This window comes from Oncorhynchus tshawytscha, linkage group LG05 (genome assembly GCF_018296145.1).
Source record: "Oncorhynchus tshawytscha isolate Ot180627B linkage group LG05, Otsh_v2.0, whole genome shotgun sequence".
In the NCBI taxonomy this organism is placed as follows: Eukaryota; Metazoa; Chordata; class Actinopteri; order Salmoniformes; family Salmonidae; genus Oncorhynchus; species Oncorhynchus tshawytscha.
This window is the reverse complement of record NC_056433.1, coordinates 37862738-37887094: the sequence shown is the minus strand read 5'-3', so window position 1 is coordinate 37887094 and position 24357 is coordinate 37862738. Positions and strand designations below refer to the sequence as shown.

The following is a 24357-nucleotide window of genomic DNA, read 5'->3' as shown; positions in this document are numbered from 1 at the left end:
GCCACTGTGTTCTTGGGGACCTTCAATTCTGCAGACATTTTTTGGTATCCTTCCCCATTACTGTGCCTCGACACAATCCTGTCTTAGAGCTCTACGGACAATTCCTTCGATCTCATGGCTTTGTTTTTGCTCTGACATGCAATATAAACTGAGGGACCTTTAGTAGACAGGTGTGTGCCTTTCCAAATCATGTCCAATCAATTGAATTTACCACAGGTGGACTCCAATGAAGTTGTAGAAACATTTCATGGATTATCAATGGAAACAATATGTACCCGAGCTCAATTTCGAGTCTCATAGCAAAGAGTCTGAATAGTTATGCATATAAGGTATTTCTGTTTTATTTTTTTTATTTTAAATTTGCTAAAATTTCTAAAAACCTGTTTTCACTTGATCATTATGGGGTACTGTGTGTAGGATTTTTTGAAATCCATTTTAGAATAAGGCTGTAACAAAATGTGGAAAACGTTCAAGAGATCTGAATACTTTCCGAAGGCACTGTATGTCCCTTAATGTGTAATACATAGTTTTGACAGGTTATGAAACTAAATTGAACAGGTAAAACTGAAACTGAATATGCTCAGGTTTTGACAGTTTGAGTTTCCCTACACGTGGAAACAATACACTGTATGTGACATTAAATGTGGCCATTCAGATATCCTCACTGAACAAATTAACTGTTTAGAGGGTCCTTGGTTTCCATAGCACCTTTATTCAATGTCCAACCATTCCTGAGCAAATATTATTATTTTTTTCAATGTCCGTATACATACAACACTTCCACACCAACTTCTCATATCGTCTCGTAAATACCAAAGAGTATAAAAACACTATGTATGTTCAAGAAAACAACTGACACCAAACGTAGTTGTCAAAAGCCATTACTCTATCATACTACTGTTATGAACCAAATATCTTGATTAATAATAAACACACATACAAACCCTTAGCTCCCATTAGTACTGTTCAGTTTGTGCTTTGGTCGTTTAAATGATCTCCATTTCATTGGTGATATCATAATCACAGGTGCCCTTTGATGAGATAAATAATGCCAGGGGCTGACTCGGCAATTGTTGGGAATGGGAATAAACAAGGACACTTTCTGATCCGGAAGACAAAAGTTAAACTAAGCAATAGCAATACAGTGCCTTGCAAAAGTATCCATCCCCCTTAGCATTTTTCCAATTTTGTTGCATTACAACCTGTCATTTAAATGGATTTTTATTTGGATTTCATGTAATAGACATGCACAAAATAGTCCAAATTGGTCAAGTAAAATGAAAAAAATTACTAGTTTAAAAACATTCTACATTTTTTAGACTATACTATAAATAAGATCTGGTGCAACCAATTCCCTTCAGAAGTCACATAATTAGTGAAATAAAGTCCACCTGTGTGCTATCTAAGTGTCACATGATCTCAGTATATATACACCTGTTCTGAAAGGCCCCAGAGTCTGCAACACCACTAAGCAAGGGGGCACCAACAAGCAAGCGGCACCATGAAGACCAAGGAGCTCTCCAAACAGGTCAGGGACAAAGTTGTGGAGAAGTACAGATCAGGGTTGGGTTATACAAAATATCAGAAACTTTGAACATCCCACGGAGCACCATTAAATACATTATAACATTTTTTAAAGAATATGGCACCACAACAAACCTGCCAAGAGAGGGTCACCCACCAAAACTCACAGACCAGGCAAGGAGGGCATTAATCAGAGAGGCAACAAAGAGACCAAAGATAAGCCTGAAGGAGCTGCAAAGATCCACAGTGGAGATTGGAGTATCTGTCCATAGGACCACTTTAAGCCGTACACTCCAGAGAGTTGGGCTTTACGGAAGAGTGTCCAGAAAAAAGCCATTGCTTGTTCGCCAATAGGCATGTAGAAGACTCCCCAAACACATGGAAGAAGGTGCTCTGGACAGATGAGACTAAAATTTAGCTTTTTGGCCATCAAGGAAAACACTATGTCTGGAGCAAACACCTCTCATCACCGTGAGAACACCACCACAGTGAAGCATGGTGGTGGCAGCATCATGCTGCAGGGATGTTTTTCATCTCCAGGGACTGGGAAACTGGTCAGAATTGAAGGAATGATGGATGGTGCTAAATACAGGGAAATTATTGAGGAAACTCTGTTTCAGTCTTCCAGAGATTTGAGACTGGGACGGAGGTTTACCTTCCAGCAGGACAATGACCCTAAGCCTACCGCTAAAGAAACACTTGAGTGTTTTAAGGGGAAACATTTAAATGTCTTGGAATGGCCTAGTCAAAGCCCAGACCTCAATCCAATCTGTGGTATGACTTAAAGATCGCTGTACACCAGCGGAACCCATCCCACTAGAAGGAGCTAGAGCAGTTTTGCCTTGAAGAATGGGCAAAAAAATCCCAGTGGCTAGATGTGCCAAGCTTAGAGACATACCCCAAGAGACTTGCAGCTGTAATAGCTGCAAAAGGTGGCTCTACAAAGTTTTGACTTTGAATTGTTATGCACATTTTCAAGTTTTCTTCTTTCTTTTTTTTCACAATAAAAAATATTGTGCATCTTCAAAGTGGTAGGCATGTTGTGTAAATCAAATGATACAACCCCCCAAAATACATTTTAATTCCAGGTAGTAAGGCAACAAAATAGGACAAATGCCAAGGGGGGTGAATACTTTCGCAAGCCACTGTACATGCTTTTCCTCCCTCATATACAGACTGCTTTTATAAAAGTGCATGTTAATGAATACATGGAAATATAAATTGTTGTTTAAAGTATTATATTCTCTTCAATCTGAAGTAGTATACATTTGGAATGTTGTTGTCTTTCTGCTGTGGTTAGCAACAGTTTATCTCCAGGGGGTGGGGTCAGTAAACAGCATGAGAAAGGCTGCAGCAGGATGGAGTTGGGTTGCCCTCGATGACGAACTCTTTGTGACCCCCTGTGTTACCACTTGCCAGGGATGGGCACCCCGCACTCATACCATCCTCCGAAGAGATGTGGCGTACGCCGGCCGATAGGTCCAAAGTTCACTGGCTCCTGCCTGTATGAGCGATAGTAACCTTCACAGGGGCAGACAGGACAAATTATTATAATGCATTATGAATGGACGTACCACAACATTTATAATGCTTCGTTAGATGATTCTGACTGTTTCTAGAGCATGGATATTGAGGTTGTATATAATCAAGACTCTGGAACTTAATCTGTGAGAATATTTAGTTACTGAATACAATGAAAACAATCCTACAAAAGGCTGTAGGTGAGTGATGGAATTCTGGAAGTTTGATTATTATATATATTTTCTTACCTTGTGCTGTTGGCAGATGCATTGAGAGGTTGGGGGAGCCTGTCCTCCCATCTAGGTAAGAGTCTACAAACTGGCAGTGGTCCTCCCCATGACCGAATGTGTCTGCTATACTGTAGAATGTTTCTGGAGGGCGAGAAAGAGCAGTCAAAGCTTAATAACAGAACACACTCTCAAACAATATTCTATTAAGTAATGAGACAGAGCCTGGTCGGCTACCACATATTCCCAAAAATTATAAAACACAACATGTAGAAGAGAAAGAGGGAGAGAAAGTGTGATTAAGAGAAATGTAGAGAGAGAGAGAGAGAGCGCAAAATGGGTGTTAGTGAAGGAAGGGAAAGGAGAAGGGGGAGAGACGGTGGTTAAGAGATTATTAATAGAAAGAGGAATATCAGGAGTAATCGTAAAGCTACTTCAATTGAGAAAAGACTTGAACTGAGAGAGAAAGAGAGAAGTATACTGAACAAAAATATAAGCACAACATGAAACAATTTCAATGATTTTTACTGAGTTACAGTTCATATAAGGAAATCAGTCCATTTAAATCAATGGATTAGGCCCTAATCTATGGATTTCACCTGACTGGGAATACAGATATGCATCTGTTGGCCACAGACACCTTAAAAAAGGTAGGGGCATGGATCAGAAAACCAGTCAGTATCTGGTGTGACCATCATTTGCGTCATTCAGCGCGACACATCTCCTTCGCATAGAGTTGATCAGGCTATTGGTTGACCTGTTGAATGTTGTCCTACTATTCTTCAATAGATGTGCAAAGTTGCTGGATATTGGTGGGAACTGGAACACGCTGACCAACATGTCGATCCAGAGCATCCCAAACATGCTCAATTGGTGACATGTTTGGTGTGTATGCAGGCCATGGAAGAACTGGGACATGTTCAGCTTACAGGAATTGTGTACAGATCCTTGCGACATGGGGCCGTCCATTATCATGCTGAAGCATGAGGTGTTGGCGGCGGATGAATGGCACAACAACGGGCCTCAGGATCTTGCCACGGTATATCTGTGCATTCAAATTGCTATCGATAAAATGCAATTGTGTTCATAGCTTATGCCTGACCATACCATAACCCCACCGCCACAAAGGGACACTCTGTTCACAACGCTGACATCAGCAAACACTTGCCCACACAACGCCATACACGATTGTGAGGCTGGATGGAAGTACTGCCAATTTCTCTAAAACAATGTTAGAGAAGATTAATGGTAGAGAAATTAACAATTCATTCTCTGGCAACAGCTCTGGTGGACATTTCTGCACATTTTAGAGTGGCCTTTTATTGTCCTTCAGCACAAGGTGCACCTATGTAATGATCGTGCTGTTTAATCGATATGCCACACTTGTCAGGTGGATGGAGTGTCTTGGCAAAGGAGAAATGCTCACTAACAGGGATGTAGAGAAATAAGCTTTTGTGCGTATGGAACATTTCTGGGATCTCTTATTTCAGCTCATGAACCATGGGACCAAAACTTTACATGCTGCGTATTATTTTTATTCTGTGTTGATAAAGGAAGAGAGGAGAGGGGGAAGTTACAGCAGTAGTACCTTTCAGCCCATCTCCCATGAAGATCTTGTATCTCAGTGAGTTGCAGAGGACCACACCTACAAACTTTCTGTACCATGTCCTCTTGACGTACTGGCTGCCCTTACAGGCACTGTGCTGGGGGTTGTATCGGAAGGAAAAGGGGATCCAGATAGGCTCTCCACCTGTGGGGGAGGGGGGCAATTAACAGGAGACTGTCCTGTGTAGCTAATTTGGTAAGGCCGTGGCGCTAGCAAGGCCAGGGTTGTGGGTTTGATCTCTTTTGGGGTCACATATACTAAAATCTATGCATTCACTTTACAGAAATTCACGGGCTAAAAGTGGCATATATTACAATACTACAAAACGGTTGAGGTTAAGCGTTCAGCATATCTTTAATGACAGTTCCTCTATCTGACAGAGTGCTTGCCAAAGCTACACTCACAAAGCTAGTCATTAGTACCTACACTCAACCTGTCAGTTCTCACAAAGCTAGTCATGACTAACTACACTCAACTCCTTTACAACCCCTTTACTGACAGTGCGCACTATGCCAGTCTCTCCTATTCAGATACACAGTAAATCACCTCCACTCATTGTGCATAGCACCTGGGGGAGGGGGGAGGGGGAAGGGTGAGAGAGGGTTGAGGAGGGAACCAGTGCCTGTCCCCTTGTCCCTCCTCTTTGAAATACCTGACTGACTCTCTCAATTAAAAACAATGAATACCAAAACTCTACTTTGACATCGTTTTACCACTATGGCTGTCTGCCAAGTCCAGTAAATGTAAGTGTAGTTGTATGCAACCATATGTATGTCTCTCCACAGACTGTTAACTCCTCACAAGCTCACTCCAGCTGTCATTTTGGGTTTCTTCAAATGATCTGAAGCAATGTTGGTCTGGACTAGAGTATATGCCAACAAGTTTTGTCAATAATGTCAGAGTAATATATGAGAACTATCGATACCACTCACCAGGTGGTCGTTCAATAAGAAGAGGGTCGTCTGAAAAAGATTTTAAAAATGTGTTTAAATGAGAGACATGAACTGGGACTGAATTTATACATCAACTAAAAACGGGAGGATACAGACAACTCAGGTAGATGTGGCCTTAGCACAGGCACAAAGTAAAACTGACCCTAGTAACCTGACCTAATACTCATACAGACCTGACTCAGTGACATAGGTGATTGTATCGCTGACCGGTCCCAGCCCAAAGACATTCTTCGCCTGCACTTTGAAGTAGTACCTGAGGTAAAATAAGACAAAACAGAGTGTGTGTATATTCATTAATCTAGGAGTTAAAGAGTCATTTAGACAGGACTCTGTTGCCACATGAAAGGTATTTATACTCTAATGACTAGAACAGATGTCCGGAAGGGAGGCAGCACTCGTAGAATTAAGAGAAGACTGTTTTTATGAATCTAAAGTGAGCAGAACGCAATAAAATAGTAATTTGGCATGTGTTGAATGTGATAAAGGGAGTGACAGAAGGAGGGAGAGTGAAGGAAAGAAAGAAGGGGAATGGAGTAGATTGAAAGTGGGGGAGTGAGGGAGAGAGGTACTCTATGGTTTGGGAGGGAAGGGAAGGGAGGGAGGGAGGAAGAGAAAAAAGTCCTCAAGTCAGCAATTTCTCACTGAGAGCTTTTCTATATGACACAATGTCCCTCCTGACTGAGCTCTGCCCTTACAAAAAAACGACGAATGTCAATTTTGCAGTTTCAAATTTTAAAATCACATTTGATCAAGTTAAATGTTTTAACATGTGAAACTGAAAAACATTTTTTTTTTACGTGATTTATTTTCACATGCAAACTTGCAATTCCACATCTGAAAATGAAAATAAAATGTGGAGTTTCACATGTAAGAAAACTTTCACATGCGAAAATACATTTTTCACATATTGAATTGCAAGTTCACATGTGGGGTTGAAATAATGTTATTCTCCCCACATGTGAAAGATGGTGTTAACATGGTGTTAGCAGGAGCAATGTTTCCCTTGTGGAACTAAAGTGACCACAACTAAAAAGCCCAAATGCAGGACCGGGGAATGATTTTACGGGACATTCACAGAAGTGTGAACAGCTAACATTTTTTGGGGGGACAGGTTAATGAATCACATTCAAATGGTGACATAGTTCTGCTGTATGAAGGTCACTGCCTGTTAAAGGGGCAATTCAATTCTACATCAATTTTTGGATTTATAAATATACATGTACCCATTGATCCTTGAAGAGTATAACGTATTTTTCATCATTACTTTAGTTTCACTTTTTTTACCCCACCAGAACCCAGAATATGAGCTTACTTTAATGCAATGTTTGTAAACAAAGTAAATGTGAACAACCTAAAAACATGGTTAAACCTATCATTTTTATATCATGGCTGGTCAGTCCTTAGCATAGTCTATGGATTTGAGATAGGTTGCATTTCTCCAGCCCCATCCCTGAGCTTTAAACTAAAACTTTGGTTGGAAGAACACTTTGTTAATGTTTCAATTAAACTTATTCGGGATCGGTGTCCCCTAACGTAGGCTAACGATTAGCATGAGGTTATAAGTAACAAGAACATTTCCCAGGACATAGACATATCTGATATTGGCAGAAATCTTAAATTCTTGTTAATTGGCAGAAAGCTTAAATTCTTGTTAATCTAACTGCACTGTCCAATTCACCGTAGCTATTACAGTGAAAGAATACCATGCTATTGCTTGAGGAGAGTGCACCATTTTGAAAATGAAAAGTTATTAATAAACAAAATCGGAACATTTGGGCAGTCTTGATACAACATTTTGAACAGAAAACCAATGATTCATTGGATCAGTCTAAAACTTTGCAAATACACTGCTACCATCTGGTGGACAAACCCTAAATTGCACCTGGGCTGGAATAACACATTTCTCTTGCATTTCAAAAATGATGGTATGAAAAAATACAAAAGTACGGTTGTTTTTTTCTTTTTATTATCTTTTACCAGATACTATTGAGGTTGGAAGTTTACATACACTTAGGTTGGAGTCATTACAACTTACAAAGTTTTTCAACCACTCCACACATTTCTTTTTGACAAACTATAGTTTTGCAAGTCGGTTTGGACATCTACTTTGTGCATGACAAAGAGTCATTTTCCACTTATGAACCACTAGAATTGTAATACAGTGAATTATAAGTTTACATACACTATGTTGACTGTGCCTTTAAACAGATTGGAAAATTCCAGAAAATTATATCATGGCTTTAGAAGCTTCTGATAGGCTAATTGACATCATTAGAGTCTATTGGAGGTGTACCTGTGGATGTATTTCAAGGCCTACCTTCAAACCCAGTGCCTCTTTGCTTGACAGCATGGGAAAATCAAACGAAATCAGTCAAGACCTCAGAAAACAAATTGTAGACCTCCACAAGTCTGGTTCATCCTTGGGAGCAATTTCCAAACACCTGAAGGTATCACGTTCATCTGTACAAACAATAGTACGCAAATATAAACACCATGGGACCACGCAACCGTCATACCGCAAAGGAAGGAGATGTGTTCTGTCTCCTAGAGATTAATGTATTTTGGTGTGAAAAGTGCAAATCAATCCCAGAACAATAGCAAAGGACCTTGTGAAGATGCTGGAGGAAACATGTACAAAAGTATCTATATCCACAGTAAAATGAGTCCTATATCGATATAACCTGAAAGGCCCTCAGCAAGGAAGAAGCCACTGCTCCAAAACCGGCATAGAAAGCCAGACTACGGTTTGCAACTGCACATGGGGACAAGGATTATACTTTTTGCAGAAATGTCCTCTGGTCTGATGAACCAAAAATAGCACTGTTTGGCCATAATGACCATTGTTATGTTTAGAGGAAAAATAGGGAGGCTTGCAAGCCGAAGAACACCATCCCAACCATGAAGCACAGGGGTGGCAGCATCATGTTGTGGGGGTGCTTTACTGCAGGAGGGACTGGTGCACTTCACAAAATAGATGGCACCATTAGAAAGGAAAAGTATGTGGATATATTAATTAAGCAACATCTCATGACATCAGTCAGGAAGATAAAGCTTGGTCGCAAATGGGTCTTCCAAATGGACAAAGACTCCAAGCATAGTTCCAAAGTTGGGTCAAAATGACAACAAAGTCAAGGTATTGAAGTGGCCATCACAAAGCCCTGAACTCAACCCTATAGAAAAATTGTGGGCAGAACTTAAAAAGTGTCAGGCCTACAAACCTGACCCAGTTACACCAGCTCTGTCAGGAGGAATGGGTCAAAATTCACCCACTTTATTGTGGGAAGCTTGTGGAAGGCTACCCGAAACGTTTGACCCAAGTTAAACAATTTAAAGGCAATGCTACCGAATACTAATTGAGTGTATGTTTAACTTGTGACCCACTGGGAATGTGATGAAAGAAATACAAGCTGAAATAAATAATTCTCTCTTCTATTATTCTGACATTTCACATTCTTAAAATAAACTGGTGATCCTAACTGACCTAAGACCGGGAATTTCTACTAGGATTAAATGTCAGGAATTGTGAAAAACTGAGTTGAAATGTATTTGGCTAAGGTGTATGTAAACTTCTGACTTCCATTGTATATTGTGTTATAATCTCCTACATTGCTTTCACATTTCCACAATCTTCAAAGTGTTTCCTTTCAAATGGTACCAAGAAAATGCATATCCTAGGCAGCTAGATTTGGGTATGTCATTTTTGGCAAAAATTGAAAATAAGGGGTGGATCTGCTTGAAACACCTTTAATGGAGGAATGGTGTTATTTAATATATGGTGCAATCCTCTAGTGAGTGAGTTACTTTGTGCCATTAATATCAAGCAAAACCTCTAAAGTTGAGAACAAAATTAATAGTATTTCAAAGAGAAAACCCCCAAAGTATTGGTAGCAAAACCAAATATTTTATGAAAATCATTCTGAAATCTAAGAACAAATTTTCCCTATCTTTGGTTTTGTTACCCTGGCCTTTGTTTTCACTGCCTTTTTTCCAGTTGCAAGGTTTGACACATTCATTCTAGCAACATGGAAACCTGCATCCCACTGCTGGTACCTCTGAAGTTAAGCAGGCTCAGTCCCTGGATGGGAGACCAGATATAGCTGGAAGTTGTGAAGAACAAAATGCAATGTGGGGAATTTTTCTTTTCACATGAGGGAAAAACACATACAAAAATAAATACAAATTCACGTGATCTGTTCACGCGTGTCCGGAAACCACATGTTTTTTTCAAGCATGTCCGGAAACCACATGTTTTTTTTCAAGCAGTTTTTAAATATTTGGGGGTTTGTAAGGGTGAGGTCACTTCACTTTAGTCTCAGTGTGTTTTAAATACATACTGTACAGGGGAGGAATTATTTAGTACCCTCATATTCAAAACAACACCGTGAGACGAGGTTTTGCAATCTGTCCATATAGTTGACAATGTGTGTCTTTGTGTGTTCTCCCCCTGCTGTAGGGTTACATACAGTAATTTCACAGTCCGCTAATTTCCACCCAAACCCTTAACAACGTAAAGTCTGCCGGTCTGGATCCAATTACTGGAGCCATGTGGAAACTGACCAAAATATCAGAAAAGAAAAGAGAAAAGGAGGCAGAAAAAGGGAAGAGTGAAAATCACAGAGAGAGGCAGAAAGAGAGAGAAAGAGAGAAATGTTCTCATATACAGTACCGGCCAAAAGTTTGGGCACACCTACTCATTCAAGGGTTGTTCTTTATTTTTACTATTTTCTACATTGTACTATGAAACTATGAACTATGAAATAACACATATGGAATCATGTACTAACCAAAACAGTGTTAAACAAATCAAAATATATTTTATGTTTTAAATTCTTCAAAGTAGCCACCCTTTGCCTTGATGACAGCTTTGCACACTCTTGGCTTTCCCTCAACCAGCTTCATTTGGAATGCTTTTCCAATAGTCTTGAAGGAGTTCCCACATATTCTCAGCACTTTTTGACTGCTTTTCCTTCACTCTGCGGTCCAACTCATTCCAAACCATCTCAATTGGGTTGAGATCTGGTGATTGTGGAGGCCAGGTCATCTGATGCAGCAGTCCACCACTCTCCTTCTTGATCAAATAACCCTTACACAGCCTGGAGTTGTGTTGGGTCAAGTGTCCTGTTGAAAAACAAATGATAGTCCCACTGAGCGCAAACCAGATGGGATGGCATATCACTGCAGAATGCTGTGGTAGCCATGATGGTTAAGTGTGCCTTGAATTCTAAATAAATCACAGACAGTGTCACCAGCAAAGCACCCCCACACCATCACACCTCCTCCTCCATGCTTCACGGTGGGAACCACGCATGTGGAGATCATCTGTTCACCTACTCTGCATCTCACAAAGACACGGCGGTTGTAACCAAAAATCTCACATTTTGACTCATCAGACCAAAGGACAGATTTCCACCAGTCTAAAGTCCATTTCTCGTGTTTCTTGGGCCAAGCCAGTCTCTTCTTCTTATTTGTGTCCTTTAGTAGTGGTTACTTTGCAACAATTTGATCATGAAGGTCTGATTCACGCAGTCTCTGAACAGTTGATGTTGAGATGCGTCTGTTACTTGAACTCTGTGATGCATTTATTTGGGTTGCTATCAAAGGTCCTGTAATTTTTTATCCTATGCAGCAGAGGTAACTCTAGGTCTTCCTTTCCTGTGGCGGTCCTCATGAGAGCCAGTTTCATCATAGCACTTGATGGTTTTTGAGACTGCACTTCCAGAAACTTTAAAAGTTCTTGAAACTTTCCGGATTGACTTGACCTTCATGTCTTAAAGTAATGATGGACTGTCATTTCTCTTTGCTTATTTGAGCTGTTCTTGCCATAATATGGACTTGGTATTTTACCTAATAGGGCTTTCTTCTGTATACCACCCCTACCTTGTCACAACACAACTGATTGGCTCAAACGCATTAAGAATGAAAGAAATTCCACAAATTAACTTTCACTAAGGAACACCTGTTAATTGAAATGCATTCCAAGTGACTACCTCATGAAGCTGGTTGAGAGAATGCAAAGAGTGTGCAAAGCTGTCATCAAGGCAAAGGGTGGCTACTTTGAAGAATCTCAAATACAAAACATTTGTTGATTTGTTTAACACTTTTTTGGTTACTACATGATTCCATATGTGTTATTTTATAGTTTTGATGTCTTCACTATTATTCTACAATGTAGAAAGTGTGGACTAATGACAAAATATAGTTTTTTTGTGAATTATTCATGCGTATGTGTGTGTGCTCATGCGCGTGTGCATGTGTGTGTATGTGGAGACGAGGGGTAGTGTTGCTGCAGTGCAGAGAGACTGAAATGTATACATGCCTTTAGATGGATCCTTACAGACAGCCACACCCAGACTCAGGTGAACCTTTCATGAACAATTATAAACTGTCAATCACTCTATCCGCTTTTCGTACACAAAGTTTTTACTCATGAATGTACACACACGCACAAGTCATATGCAGTCATGCACAAACAGACAGACACACAAACCACAGAGGAAGAGCAAATGCATGCACAGTAGGCTTCTACATTCCAAAGTTATGTATTTAGGAACATCTGTCTGTGTGTGTCCCCGCAGTGACAGTGGATGAGTGTTTAAGCGAGTGTGTGTGATGTTCGTGGGACAGTTCATCAAGTGTGAGATTGTGTGTGTGTGTGTGTGACAGTAACAAAGTGCTGATTTGTGTAGGCCTACATATGTGCATGGCTAACACCTGAGCGTGAACCGTTGGCTCGGGTCTGAATCGTTGACTTGGGTCTGGCACCATGGAGGGAAAGCTTTATGGCTACTTGGAAGAGCTAACAAACGCACACCACCCCCTGCCAGACCCTGTGTCTCCCTTAGACACCCTGCTCTGTTTAACACCCAGAGCTGTGTGTGTGTGTGCATTTGCGTGTCTTCCTGTTACAGAGCTGTCAGCTTTCCTGCTCGTGATTTATCGACACACCTGCTCTGCATTAAGTTTCCACTTTCTACAATGTAGAAAATAGTAAAAATAAAGAAAAACCCTTGAATGAGTAGGTGTATCCAAACTTTTGGCTGGTACATCATGTTTTCAGGATGATTTAAACATGTTTTCAAACCTGCCTCTACCCAGTTAGGTCTGATTTACATCACTCTGAGGGCTTCTTAATAACTTACTGTATATAAGCATTACAATACCACACAGTGCTGGTCTCTGACTGGGGCTGACATCACACACACACATGCATAGAATTACACACACAGAGACAGATACAGTGAACACATGTTATGTGTCTAACATCACTGAGACCTACCGGGAACAATAATCATATAAACGCACATTCCAATACCCTATAGGTAGGCCCAAAAAAATTACAAACATTCCAGCCACCCCAAGCCATATACGGTTCACTTTGCTACCGTCTGGCCAATGGTACCGGAGCATCGGCTCTTGGACCAACAGGCATCGAGACAGCTTCTACCCCCAAGCCATAAGACTGATAAATAGCCACACTGCTGAATAGTGAATTAATGGTACAATTCCTGACATTTAATCCTAGTAAAAATCACGATTATTGGTATAACTGAGGCAAGTTTGTAGGCCTCCTTGCTCTCAAACGCTTTTTCAGTTCTGCCTACAAATTTTCCATAGGATTGAGGTCAAGGCCAATACCTTGACTTTATTGTCCTTAAGCCATTTTGCCACAACTTTGGAAGTATGCTTGGGGTCATTGTCCATTTGAAAGACCCATTTGCGACCAAGCTTTAACTTCCTGACTGATATCTTGAGATGTTGCTTTAATATATCAACACAGGAGCACGTGATGCCGCGGAGCTGAGCAGACGTTGACAAACCGAGCTCTTCAAAGTTATTCTATTTTTACCTAAATAACAACGTTGAAACAATATTCTAACATCGGCTGATAAATTGTCAAGTACTTACCTTCCCAAAGAGCCATGGACCTCCAACCGAGAGGCAAGAAGGACGACCAAAACGTTGTTGATTCCCAAGATAACGATAACGCTACAGCTAGCAAGATTAGCATTAGCCCTCATAACTCAGACGACAGTTCCAGACTGTTGCTCTCAGCAGTCTCTTGCGAGCCTGCCGACATGCTGGCTACTCTCCCCCGGGAAATTCAGGATGGTAACAGAGGTCTTTCTATGAAAATGTATAAGAAATCGGCTGAACTCCATTCTTCCATTGACGACCTGAAATCCTCCATGAATGATCTCCTTTTGAGAATGACTGAGGCAGAGTTGCGCATTAGCACAGTTGTCGACATGACCAGGTCTTGATACAACTGCAAAAGGACAATGCCTACCTCAAAAACAAGGTAGATCAGATGGAGAACCAGAGTAGACGTAGTAATATCCGTGTGGTGGGATTGAAAGAGGACAGCGAGGGCCGTGACCCGGTCCGTTTCTTCACTCAATGGATCCCGGAGGTCCTAGGCATAATCAACTTCACCAAGCTGCTGGAAATTGAACGTGCCCACAGAACATCAGCGCCGAAACCCTGGCCAGATGAGCCCCCACGAGCCGTCCTGATCAGGTTCCTCCGTTTCCAAGACAGAGAGAAGATACTGCAACTCGCAAGAGCCAAAGGGGACATCACCATCGATGGAAAGAGGGTCAGCCTTTTCCCAGATATGAGCGCGGATCTCGCCAGACGTCGCAAGCAGTTCAGACCTGCCGCCAAAGAACTGAAGGAGAAGAACATCACCGGCTACCTCATCCACCCTGCGCGGATGAAAGTTCAGTACAAAGGCCGAAGCCATCTCTTCAACACACCGGGAGAAGTGCACACATTTCTCAAAGAACTGAGCAACGTCTGAGCCAGGACGGTCTCTCTGGGGGATAAAATGCAACGTCTGAGCCAGGACGGTCTCACTGGGGGATAAAATGCAGTTTGTTTGTTTTCTCTTATCCGGACTGAACTGCTGGTATCTCCCGGTTACTATAATTGATGTGTACATTTTCAACTAACCGTATCTTTCCGGGGTGAGTTCTATTACATTTACAGGAGAGTATATTTTGGTTTAGTCCATATCATATTTTTATTATTTTTTTCTTCCTTTTTTCTATGTTTATTGTTTCCTTCCTAAAGAGACACATAGGTCACGTTTGAAACATTTCCTAATTATCTGCATATGATAGATTTCCATTCAGTTACATATTTGAAACCCAACCTATGCTTAATCCACTAAAATATGTCACATTCAACGTAAAAGGTCTTAACAGCCCGATTAAAAGGAAAAGAGTCTATACATACCTTAAGAAATGAAAGGCTGACATTGTGTTTTTACAAGAAACACATCTTACAGCCAGTGAACACAAGAAATTGAAGAGGGAATGGGTAGGACAAGTTTTTGCATCCTCTTTTAACTCCAAAGCAAGAAGAACTGCAATTTTGATAAGTAGAAACATCCCCTTCTGCTCTAACAACACCATCTCTGATCCCTCTGGCAGGTTTGTTTTGGTGCAGGGCAATATGTTTTCAGAGTCTTGGATCCTATTGAATATTTATGCTCCTAACTTCGATGACCATAGTTTTATTCAGAATGTCTTCCTTCAGGTCGCTCAAGCACCACCAGGATGGCTACTGGTTGGAGGAGATTTAAATTTTTGCTTAGATACAGTTCTTGATAGGTCTTCTGATAAACCCTCACCAAAGCCGGCAAGCTCACCATGTCATTCATGAAAGATCTCAATTTACTAGACATCTGGAGACAGTTGCACCCACAGGATAGGGACTACTCTTTTTATTCACACCCACACAAGACACACACACGCATAGATAACTTTTTACTTTCGACACAACTGTTTCAAAGAGTGTTAGATGTCGAGTATCTCCCCAGATTGCTTAGTGACCATTCTCCTCTGGTATTATCAATCTCCATTCCTACCAAGGTAAATGGAGCATATAGATGGAGACTAAATTCTACACTCCTAAAGCAACCTGAATTTTGTGCATTCATCAAAAAGCAGATCAATATTTTTACTTTGACAAACAAACCCTCTGCCCCTGACAGCTTCATTCTTTGGGACACATTGAAGGCCTATCTGAGGGGACAGATTATTTCCTATACTAAAGGGCTGAAGAGAAAACACGGTGAGGAACTGAGTGCCCTTGAATCTGAAATCTCTGAGCTAGAGAAAACTTACCAAAGAGGCCCGAATAAAGATCTATACAGGCTTTTGGTAAATAAAAAACTTAAATATAATATTCTGAACACATATCAAGCTGAGAGGGCCATCACTAAATCAAAACAGCGTTATTACGAGCTTGGAGAGAAAGCTCACAAAGTATTGGCATGGCAACTGAAAGCAGAGGAAAGTAAGAGGACAATTAATGCCATAGAAACTCTTACTAATGAGATATATTTCGACCCTACTGAAATGAATAATACTTTTAAGAAATACTATGAAGACCTCTACACTTCCCAACCAGGCGATGATCTATCAGAGATCGACTCCTTTCTCTCCTCTCTCAACCTCCCATGCCTGTCAGGGGAAGACAGCGAGCGCCTGAGTGAACACTTCTCAGTTCCTAAATTGTTGGAGGCCATTAAATCTTTACCTTCTAATAAATCTCCTGGGGAGGATGGCTTCCCTCCACAGTTCTATAAAGAATTTAGGGAGCTGTTGGTCCCCTACCTTATGGAGGTACTTCAAAAAGCCAGAGAAGACAACTGCTTTCAAGAGTCCTTCTCTCAAGCAGTGATTACTGTAATCCACAAGAAAGGGAAAAACCTGCTAAAGTGCGCCTCCTATAGACCAATCTCTCTCCTTAACACAGATTGTAAACTGGTCACCAAGATGCTATCTAAGAGTCTGGAGTCATGTCTTCCCCTGTTGGTCAACACAGATTCAGACTGGCTTCATAATTAATAGATTGTCCTCCAATAATCTCAAAAGGTTCTTTGATATAATTCACCTTGCTAACAAAAACAAAATACCTAGTGTCGCAGTCTCCCTTGACGCCGAAAAGGCCTTTGATAGGGTTGAATGGCCATACCTCTTTCGCGTCTTGGAATAGTTCGTTTTGTGTTTGTAAATTTGATAACATCACTCTACAAATCTCCTAAAGCTAGGATTGCTACCAATGGGATTACCTCCTCCTCTTTCCCTCTTTATAGGGGGAACAGACAAGGTTGCCCAATTAGCCCCCACCTCTTTTTCCTCGCCATCGAACCTTTGGCTGAGGCTATTAGAACGTGCCCTGACATATATGGCTTTGAGGTGGGCCCCCATACCCATAAATTATCACTCTTTGCGGACGACCTTATCTTATTTCTATCACACCCAGAACACTCCCTCTCTCACTTGCAGATCCTACTACAGTGTTATAGTTCTTTCTCTGGATATAAGGTCAATTTTGATAAAAGCGAAATCTTACCGTTGTCTGTCTTTGACCATCATACCATCAAGCACAAGTTTCCTTTTAGATGGTCGCCTATGGGCTTCACATATTTGGGCATAATGGTGGATGGTAATCTGAACAACCTCTATAAACTCAATCTGGCCAGTTTGTTGCAAAGGGTGGAGGTTGACCTTTGTAAATGGATGGACTTACCTCTCACTCTACTGGGTAGAATCAATGTAATTAAAATGAATGTCCTGCCCAGATTTCTATATCTGTTTCAATCTCTCCCTATCCCTGTTCCCGCAGCATTTTTTTCCTCTCTCGACAAGCTGACCAGACGCTTTATCTGGCACGGCAAAACCCCTAGGGTTGGTCTGGATAAACTGACCCTTGATTACAGTCAAGGGGGCTTAAACCTCCCCAATTTTAGAATGTACTACTGGGCTGCACAGTCTAGGTTTCTGGCTCAGAGGTTTGACAATGGTCCCTCTCCCTCATGGTTGAACATTGAAAGGTTTGAGGTAAATGATGACACTGGGGCAGAATTGTTTTACAAATGGGACAGAAAATCTATAAAAACCATCACAGACAACCCTTTAATCATACATTCTGTCCTGGCATGGTGCAAACTGCATGAGCTGTTCGGACGAGAGGGATTCCTTTCCCCTAAAACCCCTTTATGGAACAATAGATTGATCCCTATGTTTTTCCAGAATAGTAACTTTAGACCATGGTCTGATAAGGGGATCACTCTTCTGGAACATTGTTACGAGGAGGGAGTTCTTATGTCTTTTGATCAGCCGAAACAGAAATACCACTTGCTGAACAGGGACTTCTTTAGCTACCTACAACTACGAAACTTTATTAGAGTGACTCTCAAGGGACAATGGAACCTACCTAAGATGTCACCTATTGAACAACTCTGCCACGCAGACCAACCACAGTTCAAGACCATTTCCCGTGTATACGATGCTCTTATGTCAGGACTAACACTGCCTGGGCTAAATAAACCCCGACTTAGATGGGAAAAAGATCTGGGTATTGATCTTGATGAGGATCTATGGAGTGACCTATGCAGGGATGGTGTTACATCCACATTGAACTCCAGATACAGACTGATCCAGTTTAATTTCCTCCATCAGCTCTATATCACCCCACCTAGACTGCACAAGTTCAACCCAGATATATTCTCCCTATGTTTTAGATGTGGCTCAGATGAAGGAACATTCCTCCATTCCACTTGGCAGTGTTCAAAACTACACGGTTTCTGGCAGGGGGTATGCGATACCATATCCTCAATTCACGGGGTTGCATTCCCTTTAGACCCGGAGGTCTGTCTACTGGGTAACTTTACTAACACCAATCTTAGGCAAAGCCATACTATAAAGCTAACAGAAATATTGCTAGCGATGGCCAAGAAATGTATTGCCTTGAAATGGAAATTGGATTCCTCCCTGTCAGTTGCAATGTGGCTTTCGGAAGTTAATAGTTGTATCCCTTTGGAGAAAATCACTTACTGCTTGAGGAATAAGTTAAAGACATTTTAGAGAATTTGGCAACCTTTTATTGACTATATGGAGAATCTCCCCCCACATCTCATTGATTGAATCTATATATAATCCTCACATGTTTCACACGTAATGTATAATCCAATGGCAGGTAATCCAATGTCTCGTTATTATTTTTTTCTTATTGTATGTTTGTATATATAATGATAATTCTTTTTTGTTACGCTCGTCTGTTACTGTCACTTTGTCCTATCGTTGTCTAATATCTTTTCACTTTTGTTTTGAATGTTCTTAATTGGAAAATGCAAAAATAAAATATTCAAAGGATATATATATATCAACACTATTTTCCTCCTCATGATGCCCTCTAGTCTGTGAAGTGCACCAGTCCCTCCTGCAGCAAAGCACCCTGGCAACATGATGCTGCCACAGTTGGGATGGTGTTCTTCGGCTTGCAAGCTTCCCCCTTTTTCCTCCAAACATAACGATGGTCATTATGGCCAAACAGTTCTATTTTTGTTTCATCAGACCAGAGGACATTTCTCCAAAAAGTATGATCCTTGTCCCCATGTGCAGTTGCAAACTGTAGTCTGGCTTTTTTATGGTGGCTTTGGATTTTCTTCCTTGCTGAGTGGCCTTTCAGGTTATGTCGATGTAGGACTAGTTTTTACTGTGGATATAGATACTTTTGTACCGGTTTCCCCCAGCATCAGCATCTTCACAAGGCCCTTTGCTGTTGTTCTGGAATTGATTTGCACTTTTCGCACCAAAGTACATTCAACTCTAGGAGACAGAACGCGTCTCCTTCCTGAATGGTATGATGGCTGCGTGGTCCCATGGTGTTTATACTTGTGTATTATTGTTTGTACAGATGAACGTGGTACCTTCAGGCATTTGGAAATTGCTCCAAGGATGAACCAGACTTGTGGAGGTCTACCTTTTTTTTCTGAGGTCTTGACTGATTTCTTTTGATTTTCCCATGCTGTCAAGCAAAGAGGCACTGAGTTTGAAGGCAGGCCTTGAAATACTTCCACAGGTACACCTTCAATTGACTCAAAGTATGTCAATTAGCCTATCAGAAGCTTTTAAAGCCATGATATCATTTTCTGGAATTTTCCAATCTGTTTAAAGGCACAGTCAACTTAGTGTATGTAAACTTGTGAACCACTGGAATTGTGAATTATAAGTGAAATAATCTGTCTGTAAACAATTATTGTAAAAATTGCTTGTGTCATGCACAAAGTAGATGTCCTAACCGACTTGCCAAAACTATAGTTTGTTAACAAGAGATTTGTGGAGTGGATGAATAATGAGTGTTAATGACTCCAACCAGTGTATGTAAACTTCCGACTTCCAACTGTACAGACCATATACACACACACTACATAGTCACTCCCACACAAAACCCTCACACATTCAGAAACACTACAACACACACACACACACACACACACACACACACACACACACACACACACACACACACACACACACACACACACACACACACACACACACACACACACACACACACACGCACACACACGCACACACAATACAAACGCCAATGGTGATCGTGTTGTTTAAGGACAATTTTTTTTTAATGAGCATGGCCTTATTTCTATTACACATTTTATGCACTGCAGTGCTAGCTAGCTGTAACTTATGCTTATGCTTACTACATTCATTCTCTGATCCTTTGATTGGGTGGACAACATGTCAGTTCATGCTGCAAGAGCTCTAAGAGGTTGGAGGACGTCCTCCGGAAGTTGTCATAACTACTGTGTAAATCTATGGAACGGGGTGAGAACCCTGAGCTTCCTAGGTTTTGTATTGAAGTCAATGTACCCCGAGGAGGACGGAAGCTAGTTGAGGCTACTGTCATGACTTTCCCTCCAAGGTGAGGATCAAAGAGAGCCCTCCTCTCTCTCTTGAGAGTGGAATGTCTGAGTGTTACAACAGAGAGAAGCATTGCAGTATTTTAACATCAAAAGATGGGATATTGAAACAATATTTCTAAAATAAATAATGTGGGAAATGGTTGTTGGGGGTCCAATCAATAATCATGTCAAATCAGTTGTGATATCTTTAAGGATGGTTTAACTAAATAACTGTATCTCTGAAAGTGCATGCATTCAAGGGGTCAGGTTTACATCTAAATGTTGTTAATATTATATGATTAAATATAAAACTCTGTGAAAAGATAGCAAGATGATTTTAGCCTTCGAAATGAGATAAAATTTGTCATAGAAAGTTTTACCAAGTCAGTAACCACGTCCACGTGAACACAGACATTATGTCAACAGGATGGAATGCCCCATTTTTCCAGAGTGCATAAAAGGACTGCTAATGAAATTTACCACAGACCGAAAAATGTCGGGTCGCTGCCGGTGTGGTAAGTGATCCTAGCTGTACCCTGAATAATCAACCATTGAGACCAGAGAACGTGAGGATTTGGTCCACACTTTATGAAATGGATTAAAAACTACAAGTCCAAAAAATGGTAAGACCCTCTGAAACTCCAGAGTGAAGAAGATGAAGACTACACAGGAACATTCAGTCTGCAGCTGTTTAAGTACTGTTAGCCTAGGAAACTTGGCCGAAGACAAAGCACAGTTTCTTTTCACCACCATAGAAACCTCTAAAAGATCTATTCTAACAAGCCTCTCTGAACACCGTGTGGTACATCTCTGGAGGAACCGTTCTAACAGACACTGTTAGACCTAGAAGCTACAACCACAAAGGAGTCTCTGGTTGACAAACTTCTATCAAACTACTCTCCACAGACGGACCGGGCGATTTCAACAGAGAGATGACAAAGATATACACACGTAAATATATATACACATTGCAATTATTTTCGAATGAGCGGTCGTTCATGTGCAAAGTATTCATATTACTATTGTTAGGTTCTTATTTTTCAGAGTAAATAACTCGCGGACACTAGAGAATCTTTAACCAACTTTAATTCTTCCCAGAGGTTCTGTACAGCTGTAATCAGACAAACCAACATTTGTCCCATCCAGATATTTATATCCCACTTACGACACTCCCTCCCTCCAATCCTTACAGTCTCTCCCTCTCCTTTACATGCCCCTCCCTTTTCATTGTGTACCAAGCCGCCATATCGGGTTAGTCCACTAAGGACTTCCCATTGTATTATGTTAGTAATCAACGCATAATCTATCCTGTGTGTGTGATTGTCATTCTGTGTGATTATTTAGTTAGTTAGTAAATAAATAATTAAGCCAATTTGTGTATCGCTGAATCGGCATTTAGACTAGGGTTCATGCAGATTTGAAGTCAACGACGTTCAGAACGAGACTGATATGAGGTAATAATAATTAATGGATGACTAATATGATAACTGTCACGGTCGTCCTCCTCTTCATCTGAAGAGGAGAGGCGAGAAGGATCGGAGGACCAAAATGCGGCGTGGTATGTGTTCATCATGAATTTTAATAAAGAAAACACTGAACACTGAAACACTATACAAAAACAATAAACGAAATAACAACCGTGAAGCTAATGACAACTGTGCCGAAACAAGCAATCAACATAGACAATCACCCACAAACAAACAGTGCAACCCAGGCTACCTAAGTATGATTCTCAATCAGAGACAACTAATGACACCTGCCTCTGATTGAGAACCATACTAGGCCGAAACATAGAAATCCCCAAATCATAGAAAATCAAACATAGACTGCCCACCCCAACTCACACCCTGACCATACTAAATAATGAATACAAAAAAAAGGAAATAAAGGTCAGAACGTGACAATAACGATATATTCTGATATATTTTTTAGTTAATTCGGGAAACGGTAACTCATTAAACAAACTTTTTCCGTTGTGCCCCAAGTTACTAACGAGTTAATTGTTACATGATTCATTTAATAATTAAACATAGTTAATTGATTTGATAAAATAGCCATCATCACATTAATGATAGTCACGTCACGACATTACTGTAGACCTTCATAGCAAAGCAGTGTGTTTTAACCAATTATTTGGTGATGTGAATATACTTAGTGTAGTATTATCTGAAAAGTTTTTTTTCTGAAATCCACTAAGGAGGATGGTCCTCCCTTTCTTCCTTTGAGGACCCTCTGCTGACATATACGCATACCGGCAAAATACAAACACAAATACATACACACATGCACACCCTCACACACACACTTTTACACTCATCATATGCTGCTGCTACTCTGTTCTTTATTTTACTCTAATTATTACTGTATGTATCCGGGTGCCTAGTCACATTACCTTGCCTTCATGTACATATCTACCTCAAGTACCTTGTATCTCTGCACATTGATCCTGTACTGGTACTCCCTGTATATACTGTAGCTTCATTCTTGTCTATTTTATTTGATTAATTTCATGTTGGTTACTATTTTACGTCGTATTATTATTTTTAAACGTTGCATCGCTGGGAAAGTTTCATTATCGAGCAATTCACTGTAAAGTCTGCGCAAGCTGCATTCTGTGCATGTGATGAATACATTTTGATTTGATTTATAGTTACAAATACTTACACTCAGACGCAAACACGCATTCAAGGGGTCAGGTTTACATCTAAATGTTGTTACATTTATATGATTAAATATAAGGCTATTTGTGAAAAGATACACCTCCCCAGACGCACACACATGGGTAAAGAATATATGAGCCGTAACATCTCGCAAATCCTTTGTTTGTATAAGCAGCCCATTGTGAAAGACGCCGTAAACACTCGCACACACACAGAGAGCATATTCTCACCTGGAGTTAGGTTTGAGGTTTTCAACAGCCAGATGTGAGCCGCTGGATGCACTGGAGGACCACCTGTTGTTAAGGACGTCATCGTATGAGGCACTGTGGACCATGTAGCCTGCAGGGGTCACACACAAGGCGTGGGTCAGGGGCCAAATGTCACCAGAGGTTAGAGAGGGGAGGGATCAAACATTGATCCATTTTAAAGTTTGAGAAGGATAAATAAAATGTGTCCATGTTGGTTTTGATGTGTAGCCCAAGGTAAGGGTGGTCTGATGTTAGAGAGGAAATATTTCATTTGACAGGAGAGTGATTGGAGGCAGAAGAACGATCCCAACTAATTTGAGGTATCAGTGGTTTTAAACTAGAGACAGTAAGTTACATTGTGGATCTGCCAACCACTACACAAACAGAGACAATCTGTTTCTCTGTTTCTCACCTCTTGTTTTGCCTCTCCTCTAACACACAGAAGGGTAAACTTCCATAAAGCCCCAGGCCAGTATGTGAGTACTGAGGTCATGGAATGCTCAGATCATGCCACTCAGCCAGTGGAAACTCTACAAGGGCGGTGCTCCCTGCCACATCTAGCTCCTATGTGTTCATATTTTTTCTGGAGCCTGGCCAACACAGCTGGCTCAAGGTGGAGGGGGGGAGGAGGGAACCACTACCACAGGCACCACTCTTGCTCTCTGATTGTGTTGATCCCTCTTTCTCTCCCACTCTTTCATTTTTTCTCTATGACTATATTTTGTAATCAGAAGTGTGAAAACAGAAGCACTGTTGCAGCCTGTCACTCACTTATCCTTCTCTCCTCACTCTTTCATTCTCTCTCAACCCTGCTGCCTCTCTCTCCCTCTCTTTCTTTCCTCTTTACTTTACTCATCTTTCTGACAACGCAGCCCATAAGGGAATAAAAATTAGAAAAC

At 40.9% G+C, this 24357-nt stretch overlaps 1 protein-coding gene across 1 annotated transcript in view; it reads right to left on the bottom strand.

The window, feature by feature from the left end:
- Window positions 1-2089: 2089 nt before the first annotated feature.
- The window catches only part of LOC112232950 (fibronectin type III domain-containing protein 1-like), an 80628-nt gene continuing 58360 nt past the window's right edge, over window positions 2090-24357 (bottom strand). Inside the window, exons 18-23 of the mRNA XM_042322700.1 lie at window positions 23441-23549; window positions 6005-6084; window positions 5811-5840; window positions 4861-5022; window positions 3294-3416; window positions 2090-3045 (exon numbers count right to left, since the gene is read on the bottom strand). Coding sequence (XP_042178634.1) covers window positions 2930-3045; window positions 3294-3416; window positions 4861-5022; window positions 5811-5840; window positions 6005-6084; window positions 23441-23549 — 620 coding nt within the window. The 3' untranslated portion in view covers window positions 2090-2929. The remainder of the gene's footprint in view (window positions 3046-3293; window positions 3417-4860; window positions 5023-5810; window positions 5841-6004; window positions 6085-23440; window positions 23550-24357) is intronic.